This window comes from Sorex fumeus, unplaced genomic scaffold, assembly GCF_029834395.1.
Source record: "Sorex fumeus unplaced genomic scaffold, SorFum_2.1 ptg000064l, whole genome shotgun sequence".
In the NCBI taxonomy this organism is placed as follows: domain Eukaryota; kingdom Metazoa; phylum Chordata; class Mammalia; order Eulipotyphla; family Soricidae; genus Sorex; species Sorex fumeus.
The window spans coordinates 1,899,458-1,927,220 of record NW_026606121.1 but is presented as its reverse complement, the minus strand read 5'-3'; the positions used below and the strand labels follow the sequence as shown (position 1 = coordinate 1,927,220).

General features: G+C 58.4%; 2 protein-coding genes across 3 annotated transcripts in view; one reads left to right on the top strand and one right to left on the bottom strand.

Annotated features, from left to right (window-relative positions):
- The window catches only part of TRRAP (transformation/transcription domain associated protein), an 87,308-nt gene extending 79,615 nt beyond the window's left edge, over nt 1-7,693 (top strand). Inside the window, exons 66-73 of the mRNA XM_056128491.1 lie at nt 431-630; nt 978-1,239; nt 2,170-2,395; nt 2,732-2,949; nt 4,818-5,002; nt 6,117-6,320; nt 6,417-6,611; nt 7,009-7,693. Coding sequence (XP_055984466.1) covers nt 431-630; nt 978-1,239; nt 2,170-2,395; nt 2,732-2,949; nt 4,818-5,002; nt 6,117-6,320; nt 6,417-6,611; nt 7,009-7,293 — 1,775 coding nt within the window. The 3' untranslated portion in view covers nt 7,294-7,693. The remainder of the gene's footprint in view (nt 1-430; nt 631-977; nt 1,240-2,169; nt 2,396-2,731; nt 2,950-4,817; nt 5,003-6,116; nt 6,321-6,416; nt 6,612-7,008) is intronic.
- A 5,808-nt stretch (nt 7,694-13,501) lies between these two features.
- Nucleotides 13,502-27,763, bottom strand: part of SMURF1 (SMAD specific E3 ubiquitin protein ligase 1) — a 69,227-nt gene continuing 54,965 nt past the window's right edge. Inside the window, exons 4-18 of one of the 2 annotated variants that reach the window (XM_056128501.1) lie at nt 26,851-26,984; nt 26,646-26,711; nt 25,483-25,558; nt 24,296-24,537; nt 24,082-24,166; nt 22,436-22,582; nt 21,765-21,963; nt 20,924-21,027; nt 17,833-17,947; nt 16,787-16,965; nt 16,187-16,324; nt 15,935-16,055; nt 15,653-15,854; nt 15,234-15,318; nt 13,502-14,919 (exon numbers count right to left, since the gene is read on the bottom strand). In XM_056128501.1, the coding sequence (XP_055984476.1) occupies nt 14,820-14,919; nt 15,234-15,318; nt 15,653-15,854; nt 15,935-16,055; nt 16,187-16,324; nt 16,787-16,965; nt 17,833-17,947; nt 20,924-21,027; nt 21,765-21,963; nt 22,436-22,582; nt 24,082-24,166; nt 24,296-24,537; nt 25,483-25,558; nt 26,646-26,711; nt 26,851-26,984 (1,993 nt within the window). In that variant the 3' untranslated portion in view covers nt 13,502-14,819. The remainder of the gene's footprint in view (nt 14,920-15,233; nt 15,319-15,652; nt 15,855-15,934; nt 16,056-16,186; nt 16,325-16,786; nt 16,966-17,832; nt 17,948-20,923; nt 21,028-21,764; nt 21,964-22,435; nt 22,583-24,081; nt 24,167-24,295; nt 24,538-25,482; nt 25,559-26,645; nt 26,712-26,850; nt 26,985-27,763) is intronic. The other variant, XM_056128502.1, reaches the window with a different exon arrangement.

Below are 27,763 nucleotides of genomic sequence, written 5' to 3'. Positions count from 1 at the left end.
TTTTGTTTTAAACCTATTTCTGACATAGCAAGTGACTCTTTTTGATAAAATATCACTTTGCACTTGCGGTTTGACTTTCCCAGATGAACGAGCAGGCCTGGCTGCCGGCAGGTTCTCCGAGCTAGAGTAGGGGTCTTCCGCCCCCCTCCCTCCCCCTCGCAATATGTACCAGGGCGCAGCCCCACGCCTCCAACCTGGGTGCCAGCTCTGGCCTTTCTCCTTCCGCGGAGCCGAGTCACAGACTTGTTCCTCTGCCCCCGGGCTCCCTGGACCCCCGGCCCGGGCGGAGCAGCCGGTGCTGTGGAGTGGGATCTCGCTCTCCCCGCCGTGGCCCCCCGCCCCCGCCCCGTCTCCTCCCAGCCGGCCCGGCTGGGCGCGCGTGCTCGGGAGCGGGCGGGGCTGACGCGGGCGTTGTGTGTGTCGCTCTCAGATTCTGGACAGCAGCAGCCCAGCTCAGTGGGTAACCAGTCCCATTCTGCATCAGATCCAGGGCCCATAAGAGCGACGGCGCCCATGTGGCGCTGCAGCCGCATCATGCACATGCAGCGGGAGCTCCACCCCACCCTGCTGTCTTCCCTGGAAGGCATCGTCGACCAGATGGTCTGGTTCCGGGAGAACTGGCACGAAGAGGTACCTGCCCCGCCCGGAGGGGACGTGGCTGTCCCCCTCGGGGTCGGCCGGTCATTCCGAGTCGGTGTGGTGGTCATGGAGCCCGCCTGCGTGGGGCCCCGGTCAGTGGAGCAGGAAGCAAGGAGGAGGCGGCGAGAGACGTGACGGAGCCAGGGAGGCCGTTCCCGCCCGGAACCGAGCGTTCGGCTCCACGCACGCCCGGCCCCTCCTTGGGCTGTTCCTGTTGCTGGGAATCCAGTGGCATGTTGCCGGCTAGCGCCCGGTGGCCATGGTGTGAGAGAGAGGAGGGGCTGTCCCCGAGCTCGGCGGCGCCCGGTGCTGGTGGGTGACCCTGGGCTCTCCCATAGGTGCTCCGGCAGCTGCAGCAGGGCCTGGCCAAGTGCTACTCGGTGGCGTTCGAGAAGAGCGGCGCCGTGTCGGATGCCAAGATCACGCCCCACACGCTCAACTTCGTCAAGAAGCTAGTGAGCACGTTCGGGGTAGGCCTGGAGAACGTCTCCAACGTGTCCACCATGTTCTCCAGCGCTGCCTCCGAGTCTCTGGCCCGGCGGGCGCAGGCCACTGCACAGGACCCCGTCTTCCAGAAGCTGAAGGGCCAGTTCACCAGCGGTGAGTTGGCCGCCCCCAGCCTTCCCCTGGACGCAGCGCGTGTGTCTGCGTTGCTGGCCCCGACCCTGTGGCTACCCCACCTTGGGGTGATGCGTAGAGCCCCCCCTTAGCATGAACCCTGGTACACACCCTCACAGCCCACCTTCAGCCCCGGTAACCCAGCAGCAGAGAACGTAGCCATGGGCACAGGAGCCAGGCTGTGTCTGTCAGACTCTGCGGCCTCTCTCGGGTGGGGGCGTGGTGGGTGGGTGAATGGTTTGGGCTTCCAGTCCTTGGTGCGGGACCCCTCCCTGCGGCTCTGTGGGTGTTCCTGAGCCTGCCTGTCTCTGGGTACTTGCCTAGGACGGCCACACGCTATCCAGCGTCCTGTAGAATTCCACGGTCACTGTCTGAGCTGTTGGCTGAGTGACCAAGCAGCCACAGCCCCGATTTTTCTGGGCGCCTGCAGGTGCATCTTGATGGAAGTGTGGCTGTGGTTCCCCAGCACGTCTAGGTCTCAGGCGACTGCCTCTGGGATCACTCCCCGGGACACTAGCCTTCCCGTGACGCGTGACCAGAGCTTTCAGTTCCCACGTGGCGCCTGCATTGCCCTGAGCACCCAGTGGATGCTGTTATGGAATTTGGGGCTCTCGTTTCTCCGGGTCCACTCAGGTGCCCCTGGGCCACGTGGCGCCAGCTTCACGGCACACGTAGGCGGCCCGTCCCGCAGCCCCACCTCCCCCGCAGGCTTCTGCCTGTCCAGGCCTGGCTCCTGCAGGAGCAAGGCTGGGTGGTCCTTGCCAGGTGTGGCTGGGCCTGGTGCTCGCCTTGCTTGCTGGGCGGGCTGGGTCGGGCTGGCACCGTGGCTACGGAGGATACATCAGCCGAGGCGGACGAGACCGTGGAGAGTGATCCGATGATTAAAGCTGCTTTTCACCTTTTATCTTGAAGATTTTGACTTCAGTGTCCCAGGGTCGATGAAACTTCACAATCTCATTTCGAAGTTGAAAAAGTGGATCAAAATCTTGGAAGCTAAAACGAAGCAACTTCCAAAATTCTTCCTCATAGAAGAAAAGTGCCGTTTTCTGAGCAATTTCTCCGCACAGACAGCTGAGGTCGAGATTCCCGGGGAGTTTCTGATGCCGAAGCCCACACACTACTACATCAAGATCGCTCGGTGAGTTTCCTGCCTGCACACGCCACCCTGCAGGGCCCTCCTCCCTGAGACAGGCTGGGTGGTGTCCCACGTGGCCAGACTCTCCTTTGGGGCCCAGACATTGGGAACAGCTCCCCATGCTACCCCTCACCCCTCGTCTCTGTTCTTTGGCTCCCGACATCCTCTCCACTAGGCTGGCGGGGGTCAGCATACAGCGTACTCGGGTGTGTCTCAGGGTTGGCCTGCGCGGGGCGTGTCTCGGCATCAGCGTGAGGCCTGTTTCGGGGTCAGCGTGTGGCTTGTCCTGGGGTCAGCTTGCAGTTTGTCCCAGGGGTCAGCGTGCGGGCTGTCTGGCAGGTTCATGCCCCGGGTGGAGATTGTGCAGAAGCATAACACCGCAGCCCGGAGGCTGTACATCCGCGGCCACAATGGCAAGATCTACCCCTACCTGGTGATGAACGACGCCTGCCTGACCGAGTCACGCCGGGAGGAGCGCGTGCTGCAGCTGCTGCGGCTGCTCAACCCCTGCCTGGAGAAGCGGAAGGAGACCACCAAGAGGCACCTGTTCTTCACGGGTGAGCCCGCGTGCGTGCGTCCCGGGCCCCTCCTGAGATGTGTGACGTGTGTCTGCATGTTTCTTCTCTATGTGTGTGCATGCGTGTGTGTGTTGAGGCCTTTTCTGAGGTGTGAGATTGTGTGTGTGTGTGTGTGTGTGTGTGTGTGTGTGTACATGTGCATATGTGTGTCTCAGGCCTCTGCTGAGATGTGTGATGTGTTTGTGTGTACATGTGCATGTGTGTGTCCTGGGCCCCTTCTGAGATGCGTAACATGTTTGTGTGCGTGTGTCATACCTGTGTGTGTGCATGTATTTGTGTGTGTCCCAGGCCCCTCCTGAGATGCGTGACATGTGTCTGTGTGTTTATGTTCATGCTCATGTCCCAGGCACTTCCTGAGATGTGTTTGCGCGCGTGTGTGTTGTGTGTGTGCATGCACACGTGTGTATGCACACCTGGCCAGCTGTGCCTCCCCAGGGACCCTGTCCCTACTCCGCTGCCCCAGGCCGTCTGGGGGCTTCTCGCAAATGTCACTTTCCAGGGGAGACTCTGAAAAGGCCCCGGTGGCGGGTCCTCCAGCAGCCTCTGTCTCTGGGTGTCGGCGGGCGACTCCTGCAGCGTTTCCAGCTGCCTCTGGCCCTGCCGTGGCTACAGGTCACCCTCACCTCGGCTTCCCCACCTGAGTCTTCCCTGGAGGACGGCTCAGGGCAGGTGCGGCCTCTGCGCAGGGCTCGGCTCGGCTCTGGGTGCAGAGTTTTCTCCACTTCTTCCAGGAGATGACCCTCAGGCACTGGTTGGTGACAGTCCAGGTCCTGGACGTGGCTTCTTGGGGCCAGTCACACTGGATGTGTCGCGTACACCTGGCTCACACCAAGTCCCTGTGGGGACCGGAGACAGTGGCTGGGTGCCGTGGGCCGTGCGGGCTGGTTTGCTCTTCTGTTCCACAAAATACCATCAGCCAAAGTCCACACCCGCGTCCCACTCTGGCCCAGTGTAGTCCATGTCCACCCATGCTTCAGCAGGGCTTTGGGGCGTCTGCTGCTCTTCTGCTGAGGAAACTGAGGTGGAGATGGGCTGGTTGCAGTCCGGGTTCCATTCTTGGCACCCCTGGTCCCCCCGAGCACCGAGTCACCAGCAAATGTGGCCTGAAGATGCAGGCAGGAGAAAGCGCAGGGGCACACCCTCTGGTGACCCCAGGTGCGAGCACTGTCACTGGGAGTGCCCCCTGGGGGGGCCATCCACACCGCCCTGGAGAAAGGGCCTTCCATACCGCCCTGAGCTCGGCAGCCCTGTCCTACGTGCAGATGGTGCTGTGCCACTTCTGAGCAGGTCTTCATTGACACTGGGGAGGACGTCGGGTCCCCTGATGAGTCTGACTTTCAGGAGGGGGCCCAGCCTTCTGACACCAGCAGACAAGTTAACATCACCATGTTACTGTCACTGTCCTCCCATGGATTATCGATTTGCTCGAGCAGGCCCAGTAACATCTCCATTGTGGCAATTGTTACTGTATTTGGCATATCGAATACGTCACGGGTAGCTTGCTGTGTGGGCGAGATACTCTCAGTAGCTTGCCGGGCTCTCCAAGAGGGGCGGAGAAATCGAACTTGGGTCGGCCATGTTGGCTGCTTACAAGGCAAACGCCCTACCCACTGCACTATAGTCACCATAGACACTTGATTAAGGCCATATTCTCATGCCTCACTGAGCAGGTGGGCGGGGCCGGGCCTCTGCTTCCTGCTCAGCCTTGTGGAGAATTGCTGTGTCTCGGGGGCAGGGCCGGGCAGATCAGACACCCGCAGCCGCAGCTGCCACTGGGCCAGGCTTTCCCGGAGGCCATGGTGCCAGGGGTGGCCGCTGACTGCCTCTCCCTCCGCCTCTGCCTCCAGTTCCCCGCGTGGTGGCAGTGTCCCCGCAGATGCGCCTCGTGGAAGACAACCCCTCCTCCCTGTCCCTTGTGGAGATCTACAAGCAGCGCTGCGCCAAGAAGGGCATCGAGCACGACAACCCCATCTCACGCTACTACGACCGGCTGGCCACGGTGCAGGCGCGCGGGACCCAGGCCAGCCACCAGGTGGGTGTGGGCTGAGGGGTGCCGGGTGGCCTTTCCCGACCCTCCCCCACCCTGGGAGGGGTCAGCACTGACCGCCTGACAGCAGCTGACTCTTGGCCACAGCCCTGCACCTTGGGGTCTCCCTCCCTCAGTCGTCACTGGGACCACCTGCATCCCTGTGCCCTCGCCTTGGGCCCCAGGCCGGGTGGCTGAGAATCGCTGAGGCACCCTGGGATTTGGGGAGCAGGTTTCAGGGCCATAGTTAAGAAATGAGTCAGAGTGGCAGGTGGGACGGTGACCTGCCGCCCCCCCCCCGCCCCCCCCCCATGTTTGTTTGCTCCAGGGACTGTTGACTTTCTGCCCCTCCCCATCCACAGGTGGGAACCTACCTCTGTCCAGGGAGGGTGTGGGGGGCTGTGGGCATGGCCCAGCTGCGTGTGCTCCCCTGCTGGGCTTTTGGAAGGTCCCGGCAGCTCCTCAGTCTCGGACACTCCAGCCTTGGCTCTCGGGACTTGTTGAGGTTGGCCAGTCCTGAGGACTCTGCATGGTGCTCCTTTCCTGGGAGGCTGTGCTCCCACGACCCGGTGCTGGCCAAGCCGCTCAGTACCTCCCTCGGGAACCTGGGGCATGGGCTGAGGTGTTTGTGGGGAGAGGGAGGGCGGCATGGAGCCCGACAGCCGCAGTAAGTGTACGTGCGTGATCGCCTCAGAATTTTCCTGCCAAGGCGGCAGGTGGTCAGTGAGTTGGGCACTGGGCTCCTGACGTGACGGCCACGCAGACACATTTCAGGGTGGTTGGAGAATGGCTCCAGGCAGCCTCGCATGTGTCTGTCAGTTCCTCGTTCTTTTTGAAGCCGAAGAGGTAGTCCGGGGTTAAGGTGCCTCCTCGCGCCCAGACAGTCCCGAGCCCTGGGTCAGCCCACACCAGCTGGGCACTTTAGACCACAGCACGTGGCCCCATTGTCCAGGCTGGCGTGCTTGCCTTCGCTCAGTGCCTGGACCGCTCTCCCTCTTCTCTACAAGGTTCTGCACTGGCCCTTGCTGCGGGTCGGTGGTGTGAGTGCATGGAGCCTCGCAGGGATTATGGCTCGTCTCCCAAGGCGGGTGCGAGCCCGGGGCTGTGGCTGTGGTTTCAGGTGCTCCGCGACATCCTCAAGGAGGTGCAGAGCAACATGGTCCCGCGGAGCATGCTGAAGGAGTGGGCGCTGCACGCGCTGCCCAACGCCACCGACTACTGGGCCTTCCGCAAGGTGCTCACCATCCAGTTGGCGCTCATCGGCTTTGCCGAGTTCGTCCTGCACTTGAACAGGCTCAACCCTGAGATGCTCCAGATTGCGCAGGTAATGGGGGTCAGGCCACCCCCACTTCTCTCCCCCGCCCCTCACCCCCCGCCTCTCTCCTGTGGCCGCTGCTGACACCTCTTCTGCCGCCTACAGGACACTGGCAAACTCAATGTCGCCTACTTCCGGTTTGACATAAACGACGCGACCGGGGACTTGGATGCCAACCGCCCCGTTCCTTTCCGCCTCACACCCAACATCTCCGAGTTCCTGACCACCATCGGGGTCTCCGGCCCGCTCACCGCCTCCATGATCGCCGTCGCCCGCTGCTTTGCACAGCCGAACTTCAAGGTAAGTCGGCTGGCGCCATGCTAGACAGAAGTGTGGGGGTGTCCGTCCCCAAGGCCCGGACCCCGGGGGACCCACTCACAGTGCTTCCCTCTGGCGGCTGTGACCATGTGTGTGTTGCGGTGGCTTTTTCTGCCGCCGTTAGAGATGGCCCTTGGTTTCCCTTTCTGCTGTGGAAGCAGTTTTCTCTGGGGAAGTGGTGCACAGTGCGGGTCCGAGGGGTGTGAGCAGGAGAGTGTCGAGCCCCTGGGGGTGCTCTGCGGCCCTGCTCCCACCCGACCACCCTGCAGCAGGAGCTCCCGGAGTGGGTGGGAGGACAGACAGGTGACAGCTGCCTGGGGTGCTGTGCCCTGCGGGGGGTCCAGGAAACGGCCAGGGACGAGACACTGCCCCTCCCCAGGTGGACGGCATCCTGAAGACGGTGCTGCGTGATGAGATCATTGCCTGGCACAAGAAGACCCAGGAGGACACGTCATCCCCGCTGTCGGCTGCTGGGCAGCCCGAGAACATGGATAGCCAGCAGCTTGTGACCCTGGTGCAGAAGGCGGTCACCGCCATCATGACCCGCCTGCACAACCTCGCCCAGTTCGAGGGCGGCGAGAGCAAAGTGAGCACCCTGGTGGCCGCTGCCAACAGCCTGGACAACCTGTGCCGCATGGACCCCGCCTGGCACCCCTGGCTGTGACCCCCTGGGCTCCACCCAGCCGGCCGGGCCGGTTCCTCTCAGCATCCTGCAGTCAAGTTCCTGCTGGTTCCGGTCAGGAGAGGGGTGTGACAGTGGCCGGAACTGTCCACGCTGAGCCGTCGGACCTGCCCTCTCCCACACTGCCCCCTCCCTGATGCCACAGGTCTGCTCCCCCAGGGTCCAGCCTAGGGCCCCGCCAGCAACCGTCTCTCACAGACTTCTCCTATCAGTGGAACTGAGAAAGAATCACTTTTTTCTTCCTAATTTAAAAAGAAACAACAGCTACGAACATTTGTTCGTTAACTCTGGGCTGTTCACATTTTTATAAATAGGTGCGTTGAGAATGTTCTATCTAAATTTGTACAGTGTGATTTTTTAGAATAAATATTTTATAACAGGATATGTTGTGGTTCCTTTGTGGTGAGATGTGTCTTCCTCGGCCTCTGGGAGTCCGCGGGCCCTTGCAGGAAGTTTCTTCACCTCTGCCTGCGCCTCCCAGGCTGCGGCTCTGTGACCCATGAACGGAGGGGTGGCCTCAGCAAGGCCGAGATGTCGTGGCCTGCCCGGCTCCCATGCGACAGGAAGCAGCCACGAGGTCGGCCTGCCTCGCCAACATCCCAGCTGAGGGGCGTCACCAAATGTGGCAGAAGCTTTGCCCAATGGCCACGGGCCCTGAGGTGGCCACCCTGCACGGAGAGGGACTTGCCACCAGGTGAGCCCTAAGGTCCTGGCATCAGATCTGGAGATGGCTCGGCTCTGCTGCAAGCTCATGCCGTCCACCCTTCTCTGGAACCTTCTGGGATTACGGAATGACACCTTGTGTTTGGAGCCCTGAGGACTGTAGCTGCCACATGCCATCAGCCCTGGTGGCAGAGGTGCCCCTGTGGTCCTTACGTCTCACTGAGACAGCCGTTCTGCCGCCGTCCTCCTGAGGGGCTGTGGAGAGTCGTGCCCAGGCTTGGCCGCCCAACCAGGCGCTGGACTAGTGTCCGGGGGCGGCTCCACTGGGGACGAGACACATGCCCTAGGCCCAGGCACGCCCTGGCTCGTACCTGACACAGCTGGGAAGCACGGCTTCCCTTTTTCAGTCCACAGCCTCCCCAGCTCCAGCCGAAAGAGGAAGGAGTCTTGGAGCCCAGGCCGTTCCCATCCACACATGACGTTCTGGGCCTCAAACCGAGGAGCGTCAAGCTCGAGCACCTGTGACATAGGCATGGTTGAAACACAGGTAACAACCCCAGGCCTCCAAACGCTCCTGGAGGTAAGTTCTGTTGTCAACTTGCCCCTACTAACATGCTGAGTGATGACTAGGTTCCCCAGGCCAGTCAGTCTCAGACTCCCTCATCTTCTCAGCTCACCTACACCTCAGTCAGTCCCTGGCGACCAGCCGCCTGAGAGGCCCCATCCCACTGCCCGGAGACCATTCCCAGCAGTCTCACGCTCTCGGTTCTTTTGCGCTGGCTTCACTTGGTCCCGCGGGCCCTTGACACCCCATCCGTGTCCTTCCTCGTCAAGGGTAAGTGGGCTGCCTGCACACGTGGGCTGTGGGCAGCGCTGCTGTGAACGGGTGCCCGCCTGCTGCCCTCCCGCCTCCCCTCGGTGCACGAGCCTTCCACTGTCGCTGACATGTCTTTTTTTTTTTTTTTCTTATAATAACCATTTGCCTTGCACGCAGCCAGCCCAGCCAAGCCAGGTTCGATTCCTCCATCCCTCTCGGTGAGCCCAGCAAGCTACCAAGAGTATCTCACCTGCGCGGCAAAGCCTGGCAAACTACCTGTGACATATTCAATATGCCGTACATAGTAACAAGTGTCACAATGGAGACGTTACTGGGCCCGCTTGAGCAAATCGATGAACAACGGGGAAGACAGGACAGGACAGGACATAATAACCATCATGGTTCAAGGTGGCATCTGTGCCTCTAGGCTTCAGTTTGCTTTGCCCTCAGCGTCAACGATTTCTCTTTTAGTGAGTGTATTGGCTGTTTGTGCCTCTTACTGGGAAAAAGTTATACTCAGTGTTGGCATCAGAGGGAGTATATGGCAGGTTGCCCTGCACCCGGCCAGCCGGGGTTCAGGCCCCGGCGCTGCATATGGATGGTCCCCCCACCCTGCCAGGAGTGGTCCCTGGACATCCCCAGGTGGCCTCAGACTAAACCTGTGTAATCACTGGCTCCAGGAAACTGAGTCGTGATGCTCGAGCTCCTTCCTGGTCAGCTTTTCAGGCGGGTAGTAGGGGTGAGGCTCTGAGGTGTGTCCGTGACCTCAACGCCTGACCATGGCTCACTGCTCTTTCCTCCTGTTGTGTGGCTCGCCCGTCCATGTATGTGATTGAAGTTCTGACATGCATGGTTCAACTTATTTTTTTTCTTGCTTGCCCAGGCTCGATGTCCTGGTCCAAGAGACTGAGCCATGTCCAGTCTTTTCCTGTTTCTTCCAAGGAGTTTGTTATTTTGGTTCTGTGTGTGTGTTGGAGGGGGGAAGGGGGGCTTTGCAGTGACTGGAAGTTGCATGCTTGGCTGTGGTGCTCACCACTTTACTGTGCTCACACGTGTTACTGGAGCTCACACCCCTTTTTTTTAAAAAAATAATTTATTTATTGAATCACCGTGGGAAAAGTTACAAAGCTTTCAGGTTTAGGTCTCAGTCATGCAAATATCAATCACCTTTCCCTTTACCAATACTTTTTTTTTACCACGAAGAACCCCAATAAAACCCCATCCCCCACCCCTCCCAATGCCTGCGAGGTAGATGAATTCTAGTTGACACTCTTATCTGCTTTGATTAGATTCATTGTTTCAATAAAAGATGCACCACTATTATTTAGAGTTTACCCCCTCCCCCCAAATCAGACATGCTGAGAAAGCATTGTGAAGTGATTCGCTTTCTACAGCTGTGTTCAAGAATTAAATGTTGGTTTTGGATTTCCGCTATTTTGCTAATTAACCCTGGAAGTATTTCTACTGAGAGTCAGATAATTAAGAGATTGGTTTCTGTGCTCTGGAGTCGTGGCCGTGCTGGAGAGCCGCTCGTGGGGGGCAACTGGCGGCCTCGGTAGGGCGTGAAGGACGGACTGGAATGCCCCCCTTCCCATGAGGTTTTAGTCGCCCCCACACCCCCAGCTCACACCTGCTCTCCATAAGGCACCCATGTGGCCACCATCTTCTTTCCAGAGAGGAAAGGGCGAATGGGGCAACACCCTTTCCCCTCCGGGCAGACATGATGGCCTGGATTAACGCATAGTTCGTTCACTTTTCTGCTCCAAGCTGCTGGGTTCTGCATTAAGTCCTTGTGCTTCTGGGGCCGTGGCTGTGCTGGAGAGCTGCTCGTGGGGGGCAACTGGTGACCTCGGTAGGGCATGAAGGACGGACCGGAACACCCCCCCTTCCCATGAGGTTTTTGTCGCCCCCGCACCTCCGGCTCACACCTGCTCTCCATAAGGTGCCCATGTGGCCGCCATCTTCTTTCCAGAGAGGAGAGGGCGAATGGGGCAACACCCTTTCCCCTCCAGGCAGACATGATGGCTTGGATTAACGCATAGTCCGTTCACTTTTCTACTCCAAGCTGCTGGGTTCTGCATTAAGTCCTTGTGCTTCTGGGGCCGGGAGCTCACACTCTTTAGACAGCCGTGGTGCCGGGGTCCCAGGTGTCAGGCTCACCGTGGCGCTGGGGTCCCAGCTGGCAGTACAGAGCATCAGACCTATGCTTTGTCCCCGTCCCATCTGTTTAGTTCTGATTAGGGCTTTGATTCATTCTCAGTCAAATTTCAAATGTGATAGAAGGCAAAAGTCCAGTTTAATCCTTTGCCTGTGTCTCTCCGTGTCTCTGGGTTCACTCAGGTTCTCGCGGCCTGTTAGCAGGTTTCATCACGTTAACTGATCTGGCTCTCTGACCCCAACCATGTGTATTACTGTCGCTTTGCATTCATTTTTGAAACCAAGTGTGAGACCTACAGCATTGTTTTCTTTCAAGGGCATTCTGACTAGTTGGAGCTCCTGAGATTCCCTAGGAATTTTAGGAGGAATTTTTCTGTCTCTTAAGTGTTTGGGTCTTTGGGGGTGGTGTTGGATCTGAAGGTCCTTTGGGCAGTAAAGACACTGTAATGTTCTGATCCACTCACCGGGGGCGTCTTCTGGCTTTTATTCACGTTTCCCTTAACTTAGTCTCATTATACATCTTTTTCATTATACATCTTTTATCTCCTTGCTTTATTCCTACTTACGTGGGGGTGGGCTAGGCTGGCATGCCAGGATCACCTCAGGGCCCCCATCGTAGGCAGGCGCTTCCCACTCAGCCACATTCCCACCCGTTATATTCTAAAGCTGGAGTTTTTAGAAATTTCCCTTTCAGATTATTCACTGTTAGCACAAAGAAACAGGATTTATTGATTTTTTTTGTATCCCACAACTTTGCTAGAAATTTTTCTTTCCTTTAGTTCTAAGACTAAAATTGTGCTGGCTTAAATTTCTTAGGGAGGGGCTGGAGCGATGGTACAGTGGGTAAGGCTTTTGCCTTGCACACAACCAACCTGGGTTTGATTCCCAGCATCCCATATGGTCCCCCCCACCGAGCACCGCCGGGAGTGATTCCTGAGTGCAGAGCCAGGAGTAATCCCTGAACATTGCTGGGTGTGACCCCCCCAAAAAGTAAGAAAAAAATTCTTAGGAAGAAAATAATTTTAGCTGTTGGAGAGACAGGAACAAGGCGTCTGTTTCCTGAAGGGATGGGGGAGGGGAGAGGCTCCAGAGGTTCAGGGGTTCCAGAGTGCAGCTCAGTGAAGCACAGGCTCCACACCAGCCCCTGGCACCCCAAAAGCCAGAATGGCAGAAGAGGATCATGGGAGATTTAGAAAACCACCAAGGTGTTTGGTGTCGGGCAAGGTGGGGTGTGAGGAAAGTGGGAGACCTCGGCGACGTGCGCATCTGTGGGCGCTTATCGCCTCAGCCCCAGTATTGCCACTGGGAAGTTTTGTTTTGTTCTGTTGGGCCGCCCTGCAGTGCTCCGAGCTGGGTTCAGTGCTTGGGGGACCATGTGGTACTGGGGGTCGACCCCAGAGCTCCCGCATACAAAGCGTGCATGCCACTGCTTTGGCCTCAGCCCCTCAAACTGTTTCTAGATGAAACGGTAGTACTGTGACATGTTTGTGGGAGCCACACCTGAACCATGCTGAGGGCTGACTCCCGAGCCCTCAGGATCACCCCTGGCAGTGCTCGATGCAGCGAATCGACCGCCACAGGCAAGGTCAGCACCTGACGCACTACTGCCCATCTGATGTTAATCCATCTGATGTTAATCCCCAGCAACTTCCAGTCTCTCAACCTGCATTTGTGTCCTAGCGCATACAGTAATGCTAACTCCTCTGGTTACAGGGCATTCCTTATAGTCATCTAACCTGTTTGGCTTTTCTCTTATTCCAAAACTCACGAAGGTAAAGTGTAAGGACCTACATTGCATATCCCAGGAGACACGTCGGGATGAAATGCAGTAACTAGAGGGCCAGGGGTGCGACCAAGCGGGAGAGCACTCAGCTCCCAGGCGTGAGGCTCCCGGCTGGATCCCCAGGACTGGGGGCAGCGGAGGCTGAGGGTCTTGTCTTGAACGTGCTCGACCCTGGTTCAATCACTGCACCACGTGGTTCCCCAAGTAGCATTGGGTGTGACCCCCACCCCCCAGAATCCTCTTGAATTTTCTCTCCCATGCCAGCCAGCTGTCCCCTCCTCCCGCCATTGCCGGGCTTGTTGTTGATGCATTTAAGAGGTTTCTGACTTTCTTAGGTGTTTCCATTTCACAGAGAAATTCAGCGTGTGCTGTTGTGTTTGCCGGGTGCGCAGCAGCTCGTCTTGAGGGACCTCACGCTCCAGCTGACACCAGGGCTCGTGCTGGGGGAACTCGGGGACAGGGCTCAGCTGCTGCTGGAGTGACCACCTCCAGGCCCGCGCCCCCTCCTCAGCAGACACCTGGGCAGTTCCTTGTCCCCACACAGGGTCTCCCCAGCCCTGCCCTAGCCCCCACACCAGTTGATGGTGTCCTGGTTGGGTGTGACTGGCTCTGAGGCTGCAGAAGTGTGGATACCATGGTCAGCCCTCCAGATGGTGCTGTGGCCCTGGGAGAGGTGTGTCGCATGATGCTTGTCTCCCGGCAGGGGCTGGACCCCACCCGGGCACCCATGTCCCTGCCGCATCTCCACACCACTCAACACGCTGGAAAAGTAAAGTTGTGAGTTTATTGCATATGTAACAAAATGACCCTGACCCCTGGGTCCAGCCTGCTGTCCAATCACTGCTTGTCTTGTGTTTCCAGCTGGGTTCCATGACCACATTAAATAGAACTAGTATTTCTTTAAATACTTTTGAATTTTGACATAAAAACAGAACATTAGTGTACAACTTTCACAAAATAAATCAGCAATAAAAACAGTGGGAAGAATAACAAGGATAGCAGCAACACTTAAAAACAAGACATTACAAAATAAATTAAAAAATACATTAGAAAGTGGTTGAGAAACAAAAATAAACCAATTTGTAAATCCATACTATGTTTCAGGAAGGCGGAGCAGCCCGGCCGCGGGCCCCCCCACATTCCTGGCACACGGCGGGGGAGGGGGGGCGAGCAGGGCTGCGGCGTCCCTGAGGGGTGGCTGGTGGGGTACGCAGAGGGGGAGTGACGGGCTGCACAGACCGGACTGGACCGGGGCATGACCCTTCGCTGCCGTGTTCTTTGGGGGCGCTGGAGGCCCGGGCACTGCTGCTCTCCATGGTTCTGAGAAGCCCCCCCAGCCCCCCAGTTGCATCTCCACTCGGGGCCGCCTGGCTTGCGGGGGGCGACACCGGGCGGGGGGCAGGTCGGCCTCAGCCCCCAGCCCCTCGGCTGCCACGCGGGTTAAAAGTACGACTCAGACTTCTGTGCAAAATGAGGGGTGCCGAGGCCGGCTGAGGTCAGAGGGAGCTGCCCACCGTCCCGGTCGGGCCCGGGCCCGGGCTGGCTTTGGTCTGTCTAAGCTCCGTTTTGTGGTGGGGGTTCACTGGGGAAACGCTGTGAACTGGGTTGATGATGCAGCAAGAGGGACTCTCCGAGGAGGCGTTCTACCCGGGATATCCTGAAGAGAAACACCCGGGCTGTGGGGCGGCTGAGCTCCCGCGCGCCGAGAGGGAAGTGCGGGCTTCCTGCCGGGCTGGCGCGGGCAGGAGCGTCTGACTGGACAGCTGTGGTTCGAGCAGGCCCGCGAGCTGCTGAGCTGGAGGCGGTGCCTGGGGACTGTTCCCTGAGTAAACAGGCAGCCCCGCACCCGCCCCGACCCTCAGGAAGCCGAGCCCTGGGCCAGGCTGCGGCCCGTGGCAGCATCCGGCTCTCTCGCCCTGGCTGCGCCACGTGGAGGGTGATGGAAGGGGTGGGAGCACCGAGCCCATCTCCAGCCCCCCACTGCCCCCAGGGAGCGGCTCCCTTCCGCTCAGGTTCCCGGAAGCCCAGTGCTCAGCCAGCTCCCCGGGGAGGACACGGAGCTCGGATCTGCGGTGGCCCGTGGCCGCCTCACTCGACAGCAAAGCCGCACGTCTCCTCCACGGCCGTCAGCAGCTTCTCGTAGAGCTTCTCATACGACTCGTAGGGCGGGATGTCGATCCGGTTAAAGCTGGGGGCGGGGGGGGGGGGGGCAGAGGACGGATTACCGGAAGACTCAATCTACAACTATTTCATGCCCAATACCGAGTCACACAGTCCGTCTCTGCGCTCTGCCCCTCGCACGGTGGGAAACTCCCAGGTTCAATCTCAGAGAGGACGAGTTACCTTTAGCCAGGATTTGAAGACATTCTCACCCCAACCAAACTCCCACCTGGGCCTGTCTGTGCCGCCAGGGTCACGAGGGGCACCAGGGACAGGGTGCTTGACGGCCAGGCCCTGCTGCGCCCGGCGGGACGGGGGGCTGTCCCTGGGTAGGGCACGTACCAGGTGTGGGCCTTGGGCAGGTTGTCCGTGTTGGCGTCGATCAGGTGGATGGTGAAAAGCCGCGGCCCTGCAGCGCCTGTAGAGCCTTGCAGACAACGTTCTAGTTAATGCACTTCAGGGGCAGAGCCCGAGCCCCGGCCCACCCAGGCCTCCCCATCTGCTGGTGGCTGCATCGAGCACAGGAACCCAGGAAGAAACTGGGTCTGCTGCGGGGCTCGGCGAAGCTGCGGGAAGCCCCTCCGACAGCTCTGCCTGAGCCCTGCAACTCGCGTGCCCAGGGCCAGGGTGCCCCCTCAGTTCTGCTCTGGGGAAACCAGCCCCTGGGGCTTTCTGAGGTCAGTGGGGCAGAAGACCCCACCAGGGACACGGCCGCCCCGCCCCCTCTGGCGGGCCAGTGGCCCCGCGTCCACATCCGTCACCTTGCAGTGCCTTGAAGCCCTGCAGCGGGACCCGCGTGGAGCCGGTGACAAACTGCAGCAGCCGGGCCCGCCGCTCCTCGTCGAAGGCCTCGACCGCCTGCCAGAACCAGCGCACCACGTCGCTGTCGGCGCCGCAGTGCTTCAGCCGCGTGTTGCCCTTCCAGTCCTTCAGGTCGATCTTGTCCAGGCCCCCGATGATGAGCTGCAGGGCGGCCCGGGCCTCGTCAGCAGCCGCCCCCCGGCCAGGCTCCGGGGCCTGCGTCCCACCACCCCCACGCCTACCTCCAGCTCCTTCTGGTCGAAGGGCTTCAGCAGGTGCTGGGGGATGAGCTCATTGAAGCCCTTCTGAAGCGCCAGGAACTGGGCCTCGATTCCCCTCATGAACCTCCAATTTACATACAACCTGGAAGGCCAATTCACGCTGTGAGCAACCAGTTGGCGCCCGGATTCTCACCCCCTGGGCAGGTCAGTGCCCCCACCAGGTGCCTGCCAGGCGCTGCTCGGCTCCGGCCCCACCGCCTCCCAGGGCCTCACCGAACATATTCTTTCTTGTTCTCCTCCGTGACCGGGATGTTCCTGCCGTTGGGCTTGAGCTCGTGCTGGAGAATCCTCCCAAAGGCGTTATGCTCCACGCAGAAGGTGTGGTCGAGCACCGGGGTGATGTCGTTCTCCCTGTGAGCCCGACACATGGGGCACCGGTCACCTCAGGGACGCCTGCCTCGCCCTGCCAGCTCTGGAGGGATGATCGCCCACGAGACCCTGGCCCCCAGACTGCACGGAGGCAAGGTTGGGCCCCACCTGCTCCTCTCATTTCCCTAGAGCCATTACAGTTTTAAGCATGTGTGTGTGTGTGTGTGTGCGCGCGCGCGCGCGCACGTGTGTGTGTATTCCTTCTAGGCTGTGTGTATGCGCGTGTATGCATGCATGCATTCCTTCTGGGCTGACCAGGCACTCCAGTGTCAAGACACATAAACCGGCCATACCACACCTGGGGCTGCCACCTCTGATAATCTAATGGGAATTCAGGAAATAGAAACTGGCCAAACTGCCAGCAGGCTCAGTGGCAGGCGGGGCCTTGCCTGGGCTGCTGCTCCCCACCTCCACCACAGCCCCGGCCTCCCCGCGCAGACTCACAGGATCCACACAAGGCTCTTGTGCAGCTCCGGGTCCACCGACTCCAGGTCTGAGAGCTGGATGGGCTTCCCCAGGAGCTGCTTATAGAAGGGCACTGTGAAGCCGCCGTTGATGTAGTGGCCGTGGAACACCGCCAGGCCCATGATCCGGCCCACGAAATGGAAGTAAGACAGGTGGTCCTGCAGGGGGCGCCAGAGACCAGGAGCCGTTAGTGTGCGGCAGGACCGCGCTGGGTGGAACCCGCAAGCTCCCAGAGACCCAGAGGCAGACACTGGCTGGCGGCTGCTGCCCATGGGAAGAAAGGGGAGGGCTGAGCCTGCTCCTAGAGAAGCCACTTTCCATGCTCCTGGCCAGCCCTGCTCAGACACCTCGGAGCAAAATAAAAATGCAAAAGCCCTTCTAGGAAACCCAGGGTCTGTGGACAAGGCCACTGGGTCAAGGCGGGAGGGACCTGCTAAGGGCAGCCCTAACCCTACACCCAGGGGTGCCCCAGCGACCCCACAGGAAGCAAGTGTGGACATCTAGTACAGAAGTCACAAGTCACACTCAGCACGTTAGGAAGCGTGTGCCGGGTCTGCTCCCTGCTGAGAGCTCGTGGCAGACACTGTCCCCCTTGCCCCCACACCGTCCAACCCGCAGCGGCAGCTTCGAAGGCCAGGGAGTCACTTGCCAATTCTGACTCTGAGGACAGAATCTGTGAGCTGCTGCTTCCAACAGCTGTTGGGGCCCCGGGGGCGGCACAGGGCCGAGGGCCCGCCCTGGTCCCATCCCGGGCACCTTGACTGGAGCAGCAGCGTGGCCTCAGGTGCCTGCACTGGCCCAGCATCGCTGCAAGCAGTCCCTGGTGCGCCCACATGAGACTGTCACCAATCCTGTCATGACCCCAGAGTGGGCAAATGGCAGTCAAGTGCTCTGAGTAGGTGACTTCCCACGTCCCCCTTGGAACAGCATCCCGACAATCCCCGTCATCAGAACTGGAGTGAAATCCTCAACCCCAAAGGCGAGACCAAAACACAGTGAAAAGCCGCCTCAGCGTAAATACTCACGGGGTTGATGGATGAGTCCGGGTTGATTTGCAACATGTAAATATTGTCCGTTGAATATTGGAAGAGGCCATAATACGGGTTCAACATTTCATGACACAATAAATAAAGCCATTCCCTAGGAGTAACAACAAAGAAGCATCTTATGTGTGCTAAATTTAGAGTTTATGTTTTAATAAAAGGATTTATTCCTACATCCTAGAAGACGAACCAGTGAGCGGCGCCACTGAGAGCCCAAGAATTCAGCAGCACAGACTCCTCAGGAAGCGCCCACGGGAACTGCACCTTCCTGGCCTCAACTCCAGAAGCTGACACCAAATGGACCCGCAGTCCCCCTGAAGCAGGGAGTTTGTTGCAGTTCACCTGTCATTATGGTTTTCCTGCTACTCTGCAAGATCTCAGATGATGTGGGAATGATGCAAATATACGAAAAAGGCAGAGCCCCAAAAATGTGTTGGTCACACAAACACAAGACACAGTGTGCAGCCTAGAAGATGAAGAGGGCTTATACCAGCATGTTCTCAATGAGCTGCAAGTCGGCTTTCTTGGCACTTGTTTCTTTTTGCTTCTAGCTTGTTGTGTTCAATGGACATTATGAATATTTAATGAGAAAGAGCCATTTCCAAGCAGGGCTGGCCTCGCATCTTTCTACCATCAATACAGATCACTGTATAATTTAAAAGCTAGTTTAAAATTCCAAAATACTGTTTTAAAATCTTGATGATACAGAGCAACAAATTATTTCATAAATCCCTTTATGAATTATTTCGTTAAAAAAAAAGTGGGGAGGGGGCCAAACTGTTCTCAACAGACTAAGATGAGCTGCCCTGCTGAGGCCCCGCAGGCCAGCGTGTCCCGCACAAACACTGAGGCCAGAATTCCAATATTTTTTCCTCAAACTCCCCTCCAAATAGCGCGTTCTCGTCTAATCAAAAATGCAAATGATTTGACCAAGGACTGTGAGAATGGGTACTCCGATCATTGTATAACTGAAACCCAAGCACAAAATTTGTAAGTCTACAACCGTACCTCATGGTGTTTCACTAATAAAAATTAAAAAAAAAAAAAAACTGTGTGAAAATACACAAAGGATGGTAACGCTGTGACGAGAGAAGAGAGAGGGGACACCCAGGGTCAAGGGCAAAGCGCCGCCGAACTCAGACTTGGTTCACCCCTAGGCTGTGGAGTTTCGCACCCCCTCTGAGAAGAATGTTTCCGTGAAAGCTAAAGCACCTGCCATGGTATCGACGGGCAGTGAGGAGACTCCCGGCGGACACGGCAGATGGGGCTGGGTGAGGGCAGCGCTGGAGCAGAGCTGACCACATGATGAGTGTAGGCCTGGGGACCCTCCAGCCTGAGCGCCAGGCCGTGAGCCACACCCAGACACTCCGTGCGTAAGCGGAACGTGGCAGCCAGGGCTGCCCACACAGAGAGGCATTCCTGCCCAGGCCCAGGGGACGAGGGGCGCGCTACAGAGCAGCTCATGCAGCTGTGGGCTGTCAGGGAGAGCAGGGGCACCAACTGAAGCAGCCAGACTGGACAGAGGGACACTGCTGATCTGGCCAGGACACGGGCCTTGCCCCCCACGCCCCCAGAGTGTTTCTCCATACCGAGACCCGCAGCTCTCCAGGGAGAGGCTGCCCAGCAACCCCAGCACCACAGGCCCCAGCATCTCTGTCTGTCTGATTTACTCCAGGATGATGGAGAAATGTCCAACTTGGACCCAAACCAGCGAGACGCGCTGAATGCGTGGGCACATACTCAGACGGGGCTGTGCAGTTCCTGACAGCACCCTGGAGGTCTCCGTGCTCAGACGGGGGGGGGGGGGGGGGGGGGGGGAGCCTGGGCCTCAGTCCCTCCTACAAGCGCGTGCACAGATTTCCCCAGGGTCTTGCACTGGGCCCACACGGGGCACCGGGACGGGTGGGACTAGCGGGACAGCTGCAGTGAGGAAGGCCAGCCCAGGAGGGGAGGACAGAGCACAGCACGGATGACAAGAAGCTCTGTTCTGCGGCGGCCAGCGGCAGGGAGGGGTCAGGATGGGAAGCAGCAGTGCTAGACGGTCATTCAGGTTGAAGAGAGGCGGCTGATGACCTGGTCTGGGACCAAGAGAGGGATCCGGCCAGGGGAGGCCCCCCAGGGAGGCAAAGCACCTCGGAGAAGCAGCCTTGCTGTTCCTGAAGCTTCTGGCTAAACTTTGCTGCCTCGAGTATAGCCGAGTGGGAGGAAGAGGCCCCGGACACTGTGGGGCCAGCGTGACCATGGGTGGAGCCCTGGCAGGGGAGCCTGGCCCTAAGGACGCTCGGGCGAGAAAGGACTGGCGGCAGCCACCCCGAAGGGCAGTGGGGACGGAGGCAGGGGGAGGCCTTCCCAGTGCTGGGGGAGAGTATTTCCTCCCGGAAGCAAAGAACGTGTCAAATTATGACATTCTCAGGCCTGGCGCGATAGGGCAGCGGGGAGGGCATTTGCCTTGCATGCAGCTGACCTGGGTTCGATTCCCAGCATCCCATATGGTCCCGTGAGCACCACAAGGAGTAATTCCTGAGTGCAGAGCCAGGAGTAACCCTGAGCATTGCCAGGTGGGACCCTGCCCCCCACAAAAAGACATTCTCAAACTTGCAAACCTGGAACTCGCCTCCCGCTCTCCTCCAGAGGCAGTCGTCACCCTTGGGCCCGTGGCCACAAGGTGGCAGAGGTGTGGCGGGACGGGGATGGCTCGGGGATGACGCACATGGACCAGCGGCCATGCGGGCGGGGGGGTGGGGAGGGGGCTTTACAGATCACACCCAGTGATGCTAAGGGCTGACTCCTGGCCCTGTACTCAGGAATTACTCCTGGAGGTGCTCAGAAGACCATGTGGGATGCCAGGGATCGAACCTAGGTCGGTCGTGTGCAAAGCAAATGCCAAAGCTGATGTATGATTGCTCTGGCCCCTGCAACACTTTTTTGAATCAATTTGCACCAGAATTTCTGACATAAATATGGTAACAGCACAGGCAGGCAGCCTCCCCCTGCCGTGGGGGACGGCTGGAGTGCAGGTTGGGAGGTGTGGGGGGGTGCACCCCAGCAAGGAGCTGGTGGGTTGGTGCCTCACCTGGCCACGCCCCCGTAGTCCAGCCCCTCCTCGCCACGGAACTTGACCATAAGCCGCTTCTTCAGGTCCTTGGGCCGCATCTTCATGATCTGGCGGTAAGACTCCTGCGTGGGAAAGCACAGCATCAGCAAGCAGCCCGCACGTCCCCCAGGCAGACAAGACGGAGCCTGGCCAAGGCACTGGACAGTCGGGGACTTCCAAGTCTGCTTCCTGGAGTGAAAAATCCCACGACCCCTAGTGAGGCGGGAGGTGAAAGGGGAGACCAGAACATTCACCAAACCCACCAAGAGGCCGGCGGCTCAGACTAACAGCTGCCCCACACCGGGAGGGCCACACCATGTTGCCGTGGGCATGAAGGCACTGAGGCCCCTCTTGGTGCTTTCAGTGTGCACAGTCCATCCCCGCCATGTCCTCGAGGGGGCCAGGAGGCAGGGGGACGTGATGGCCCTGTCAGCCCTGGACACCTGCTCCTCCTCAGTGCAGGACAGCAGTGGCCCTGCTCGTGAGGGACTCGCTCAGGTGTCCTTCCTGAGGGCAGGCCTTGAAGACAAGAGGCTCCGGCCTGCTGTGGGGGCACAGTGGGAATCCCCTTCTCGGGCACCATCGGCCCCCTAGCTCCCCGCAATTTCCAGACGTGGGAGGAGCCCCTGGGTCTGAGTGGTGGCCGCACAGACACTTCCTGCTCTGGCTTCTGGGTGCCATCAGGGCTTCACCCATCCCTCCCTCTGGAGGGGGGGAGGGGGGCTGGGGGCTCTGGGAAGCTCCTGCCCTCGCCATGGACCTGTGACTCCCCCAGGGAAGGCCACGATTGCCGCTCTGCCCCGAGCAACTCGGTCCATACCTCAAATATCTCTTCTCTGGATACCTCAATGCGGCAGTGACCGGCCTGGGGCTGTTGCAGCGAGAGCTCATGCCTGAGGACCTTCAGTTTCTGGACCAAATCCCTCTCGTATCGCTGGGCAGGAAGCTCCTCGTCTTCCATAGAGCCCTCACTAGGCAGCGGTAGCGGCTGGCTGGGCTCCTTGAGTTGGCACTGGTGACTGAACAACGGTCCATCAGCCCACCCACCCCGAGCCGTGGGCGTGATGCCCTCCCTGCCAGGGAACTGAGGGGGGGGTCGTGACAGAGCTCCCACACAGAAGCTCTGCAAAATCAGCCATGGAGGGGGCACCCAGATCTAGCAGCGCCGGGAGGACGGGCTGCGGATACCAGGAGCCAAAGCTGGGGCTCCCTCCAGCAGAACGTGCACTCAAGCCCTTGGGGCCACCCCAGGCCCTCTGGCGGGAACTCGCTCCCACACGGAAATATGTCCCGAGAAGAGAACAGTGGAGGAGACCCCGGTTCTAACAGCAACGAGGCCCAGAAACTGCTCTGGTTGGGTGTCCAGATGTGCCCGCGTGCGCTGCTGGGCGCGCTAGCAACAGGTGGCAGGACACCACTCGCACTCAGACCCTTCTCCAGACCCAGAGAGTTGGTTGCGCGCTGCCGCCAGTGGGCTCAGTGGAGCCTTACTTCATGATGTGGTGCAGGCGTGGGTCTGTGAACTGCGTGGTCCGGTTATTGTGGTCCACAAAGTAGATGCGCCCAGACACAGTGCTCCGGACCTCCCAGCCCGGCGGCAGTGGCCCCAGCTCAGCGCAGTTGACGCTGTTCAGGTCTCTGCCGAGAGAGAAGACAGAGCTTGGTCCCTCTGAGAATAGGGCCCAGACGACCCTTCAGCAGGGAGCACCCAGGGCCCCTCGTGGGAGAGAGGGATGCCTCTGCGCCACAGGGGCAACTGACGCTGGAATAAACTTGGCCTTGAGGCAGGAAGTTTCTCTGTTTCAAGCTCCCAGGCGCACAGGCTGGTGTCCAGCAAAGGGGACAGGCCTGACATCTTGATCCCAAGCAGCGAGACTGTGGTTGGGCCTTTGCGCCTTCGGGCTGACCCGTGAAGTCAGTGCTTCCCACCTGGGTGCCTGCATCATTCTTTCCTTCTGGGCCAGAGCTGTGTGGGAGCTGACAACTGACCAACGCGTCTTCCCAAACAGCCCCAGTGCTGGGCGATTTTTCACTGCTGGGGTTTTTTTTGTTTGTTTGTTTGTTTTGCTTTTTGGGTCACTCCTGGTGATGCTCAAGGGTTACTCGTGGCTCTGCACTCAGGAATCACTCCTGGTGGTACTTGGGGGATGATATGGGATGCTGGGGACTGAACCCAGGTCGGCCATGCGCAAGGCAAATGCCCTCCCCACTATTCTACTGCTCCGGCTCCAGTGCTGCTGCAGTTTCTGACAGCGCAGACTGAAGAGACGCCTCATTCCTTTGCAGGCAATATTTCCGTCTAAGTTTAGAGACTATAAACCATCAGTTCAACAAGACTTGGAAAATCAAAGACAGAAAGCTCAATCTCAGATGAAAGAAATATGAATAAAAAAGAAATGTGCTTTACTACAAAAGTTACTGGGTAGTAATGCTATTCTAAAACGAAAAAGTTAAAAAAGGAAAAACAAAGCAAAACCCGAGGCACTGGAAAAGGGGTCTCTGGCCTGGGCTCAGCTGCGTGGCCTTGAAGAATGGAGAGAAAAGCTTCACCACCACCCCATGCCACCCCCAGGGATGGTGCCTGAGGGACTGAGGCAGTAGGGAGGAGAGACAAAAGGGATTTACATTTCCTTCATAATGTCTTTGCTCTGGGAAATGTCATTGTCACTGTCCTCCCATTGATCATCGATTTGCTCGAGTGGGCCCAGTAACGTCTCCATCATGAGACTTGTTGCTACTGTGTTTGGCATATCGAAGACATCATGGGTAGCTTGCCAGGCTTTGCGGTGCGGGCGAGATACTCTTGGTAGCTTGCCGGGCTCGCCGAGAGGGGAGGAGGAATCGAACTCAGGTCGGCCATGTTGGCCTCTTGCAAGGCAAACGCCCTATCCACTGTGCTATCACTGCAGTCCAGGTAATATAAGCATACTAAAAAAGTCAAAGACGGGCTTTTGTCATCACCAGCCCCCTAGGTGTCCCTGCTCCGGCCCCCAGAGGCCCCCCACAGCTGGCAGCTGCTTCTCTCCAGGAGGAGACTCTGGTCATAGGCCCCCGAGAGTTAAGAGACCCAGTGACAAACATCTGTCCCCAGAGCGCTGCAATGCCCCCACCCACCGCAGGGCCCGGGCCGGGCCTACCTGGGGACCCGAGGGTCATGCCATGTGCTGACGCCCGTCTGCGTGTGCAGGAAGTAGACCTGGCCCTGCACCGTGGTTCTCTGCTCTGCACGGGGAGGGAGACACAGTTCAGGAGCAGTCAGGAGGGGAGAGCCCCAGTCCCCGGGGGAGCCGGCATGGACATGGGTGCGGGGACAGCTTGCATCTGACGCGGCCACACCCAGCTCTCTCTCACCGTAGCCTTCGGGCAGGTCTGGCGACTGGTGACCATGTGGCCGGTTCTGAGGCGTCTGGAGGGACCCCCGGGTCTCGGGATTCCGCAGCCGTTGGGTGAGCAGTCTCTGGTCCTGACTGGGGGACCCCACGAGCCTGCAGCCCCCTGCGCCGGCCGCGGCCCCGGGCCCGTCTGTGTAGGGCGCTGGCTCCTCCAGGAAGCAGCTGAGCGGCCGGCCTGGGCCCGAGTCCTCGCACACGGTCCTGGAAGCGAGCAGGGCACAGTGGGCACCTGGGGAGGCGGCCTCGCCCTCCACACAGGTCACTCGCTCCATGGGCTCAGAGGGGCTGCGCTCTCCCGAAAGCCAGCAGTGCCCTTGCCTGAGTGAAACCCGGTCCCCACGCCACCCGTCAACTCTGAAGACAGCCCCTCTGCCCTCTGCATGAGGGAACAGTCAGAGGCAGTTCCTGGGCAGGAGTTGTCCCAGCAGAGCGCATGTCCCCCCCGGGGCAAATGCCACTGAAGATGTACCCACGACATGACTGCAGCCGTCCAGCTTCCTGCCCTCCGGGACACTCTACCTCAGCACAGGCCATCAAAGGCCGGGCCATGCCCAGAGCACACCATTTCAGGGTCCCCTGCAGCAGCGGCCAGGCTCCCTGCCCCTCTGAAGGGGTTTCATCATCGTGCCTTTCCAAAGGTGCACTACTGTGTTAGCCGCACCGCCATCGCTGGCCAGCTATTTCCGGTCACTCACGCCACTGGGACGCAGACAAGGCCCACAGCCCGTGGGGCAGTTCTGCCCCTACATTTCTCCTGTTTCTAGATTACAGGCATTTCTCCCTGGGTCGCTTTCCTCATAACATGTCCACTAGGACACAGGGTGACGCCCCCCCCCCCCCCACCACCAGACTAGGCGGGGGCAGGAGGGGGATACACAGCACTGTCCCCTCGACTGTACAGAGGCTGTGGTCAGCTGGTCACGCGGACAACGACTCAGTCCAGCCATCCAATGGGCTCGGGGAGCTGTGGTAGGGCAGGGCCGAGATCTGGGTGTGAGGGTTCGTATCCCCACACATATCTAAGGGCTCGTCCAGGTTTGGACTCCCGTGGCTGGACTCTCTCCCCAGTCAACCGGCCTTCTTCAGCTGGGATCTTTGGGGCTCGCTCCCCACCCCCAGCAGGGGCTGCTGGCGACGCTTACGTACCCTTCATCCTCCAAGAGTCCACGGCAGTCCACCACGGAGCCTCCTGCGCCCAGCCTGTCACGCGTCTGTAAACTGACTGCAGCGGGAGAGAACACCTCGAGTCACCCAGCGGCACAGAGCACCACAGCGAGCCCGGCAGGAACGCAGCTACCACCAGGTGCGGGCATGCGTGCACACACCCACTTTCTTGCACCTCCAAGTATGACACCATCACCCAGCTGCTGTGCCCCTGCATGCCAGTCCTTCCAAACAGGGAGGAGGGGCTGGGTCTCCTGCTCTCTGGGAAACAGCAGGACAGTGGTCGCTCGCTCTAGGGCACCTATTTTCCTGAGGTGTCTGACTCGCGCTTGCTAAGGACAGTGAGCTCGGGGGATGTGCCGAGTCTAGAGGAACCTGAATGTTTACTCTGTTCCCACTCGGCACAAAAAGCCACTCCCAGAGTTACTTCTATCACCTTCCCTGGCCAGGCACACCCGCTACAGAGAAAAGACAGAATTACAGACAGAAAACTCTGACAGGAGCACAGAGAGAAATGGCAGGGTGGATTTGTCTTTTGGGTCATTCTCAGGTTGTCTCCCACCATTTCCTTCTAGGCTTGATCATGCCAAAGACCCAGTACAACACCTGGCAACCTGCGGTCCCAGCCACCCAGGGGTGCTCCCACATGTGAGTCGCGACGGCCTGACAGACACGAGATGGCTGACTGGGCTCGTGCGTAACATATCCACACACTCAAGGAATCCCCCAGCCAACAACTCACACATCAGTACATTTCTTGATCTTGATGAATCTAATCCTCCCATATAACATTATAAGGAGTTTAAAAATGGATCTTCTCAAAGAAACTGTTTTTTGACTCTCACATTTGTGGCCACAGCGCTTATTATTTGTATCTGAATATAAAACAATGTTATGAATTACACCGGAAGTTATTCCTAAGCTGCAGATTGTACCCTAACCAACTCTGGGTGAGAAGATAAAGAGAACTTAGTAAAATAGTGAAAGCACACCAGACGAGACTGCTTGGGACGGAAGACATGGCCCCGCGCGCGGCTCGGCCTCTGGGTCCTGCCGCTGTTGCTGCCCGTGTGTCTCCTCGGTGATGAGGAGCCGAATGCTCAGTACTGCAAAGCATCTCTTTATACAGACGAGAAGGTTCTTACCCACTATTTGGCCACGAACTGCATCAGTATCTGAGGGATTTAGTTTGCATAGATCCAAACGCTGGTCTGCAAACAAACAATTCAAAACTTAACCCAGGGCAATGGGAACTAGGGAGGAAGGCAGGAATTGTGGATTCAAGTGAAAAATGATGCCTCGTCACCCTTCTTCAGTTGCACTAAGAGGCAGAGAGCACGTGGTTCTTACATCCGGTGTCCTTTAACCTGCTGATGGCATTGGACAGCAGCCGCACGCAGCCCAGGAAGCCAGCTCCCTGCTTCTTGTGAATTTTCTTGTGGTTCCACACGCTGATGGTTATCGAATCAGTTTTCCCAACGTACCTGAAAGCAACGTGTAAGCGCATCTGTAAGTGTATGTGGGTTGGGAAACCCACAGATCTCATCTCTTGACTGTGGGTACAGAAGCCTTTGTAATGGAGGTGGCTTCATCTCCCTCAGTAGTCAGTAGTCCATGCATACACAGTGGCTACTCACTTCCATAGGCAGGAGGACGCGGGTTACCTGTGAAGCGCTGCAGGCAGCCACATTATGCTAATCTTGTAAGGGAGATTTTCTCTATGCCGACAGCTGCATGATCGTGACATGACCAACAGGCATACAGAGAACACTAGGCTGCAACTGGGTCTACATACAGCCCACAGGCCCGCTGTGCGCTTTAGGAACGGACATAAGAAACTGGTGCTGCAGACGCTTATTATATCAGTCACACCCAATTTTATTTTTCTCCAGAAAGTGCATTTGTACACGCCCCCCCCCAAAAAATTTTTAAATCAACAGGAATGGGTATAATCTAACATTTTACTTAAATTATAGATAAGTATATACTTAATATGGTCAGTAATAATGATGATACGTGTTTAACATAAAGACTCTACAAGCAGGTTTGGAGCTTTGCTGAAACAGAGCGAGGACATGAACTCTGGCCCTTTTCAAGTGCAAGTGAGAATCAGTGTGACAGAAATAAGTCATAAAATGATGCCATTGCCAAATGCGATTAGTTTCCGTGGACGGAGGGAGCTGGGTTGCGGCAGCAGTGCCCAGGGGCCGTGTGGCCCAGCACATGGAAGGCCTGGGCACTGGCCCTCGGACTACTTCTCGCC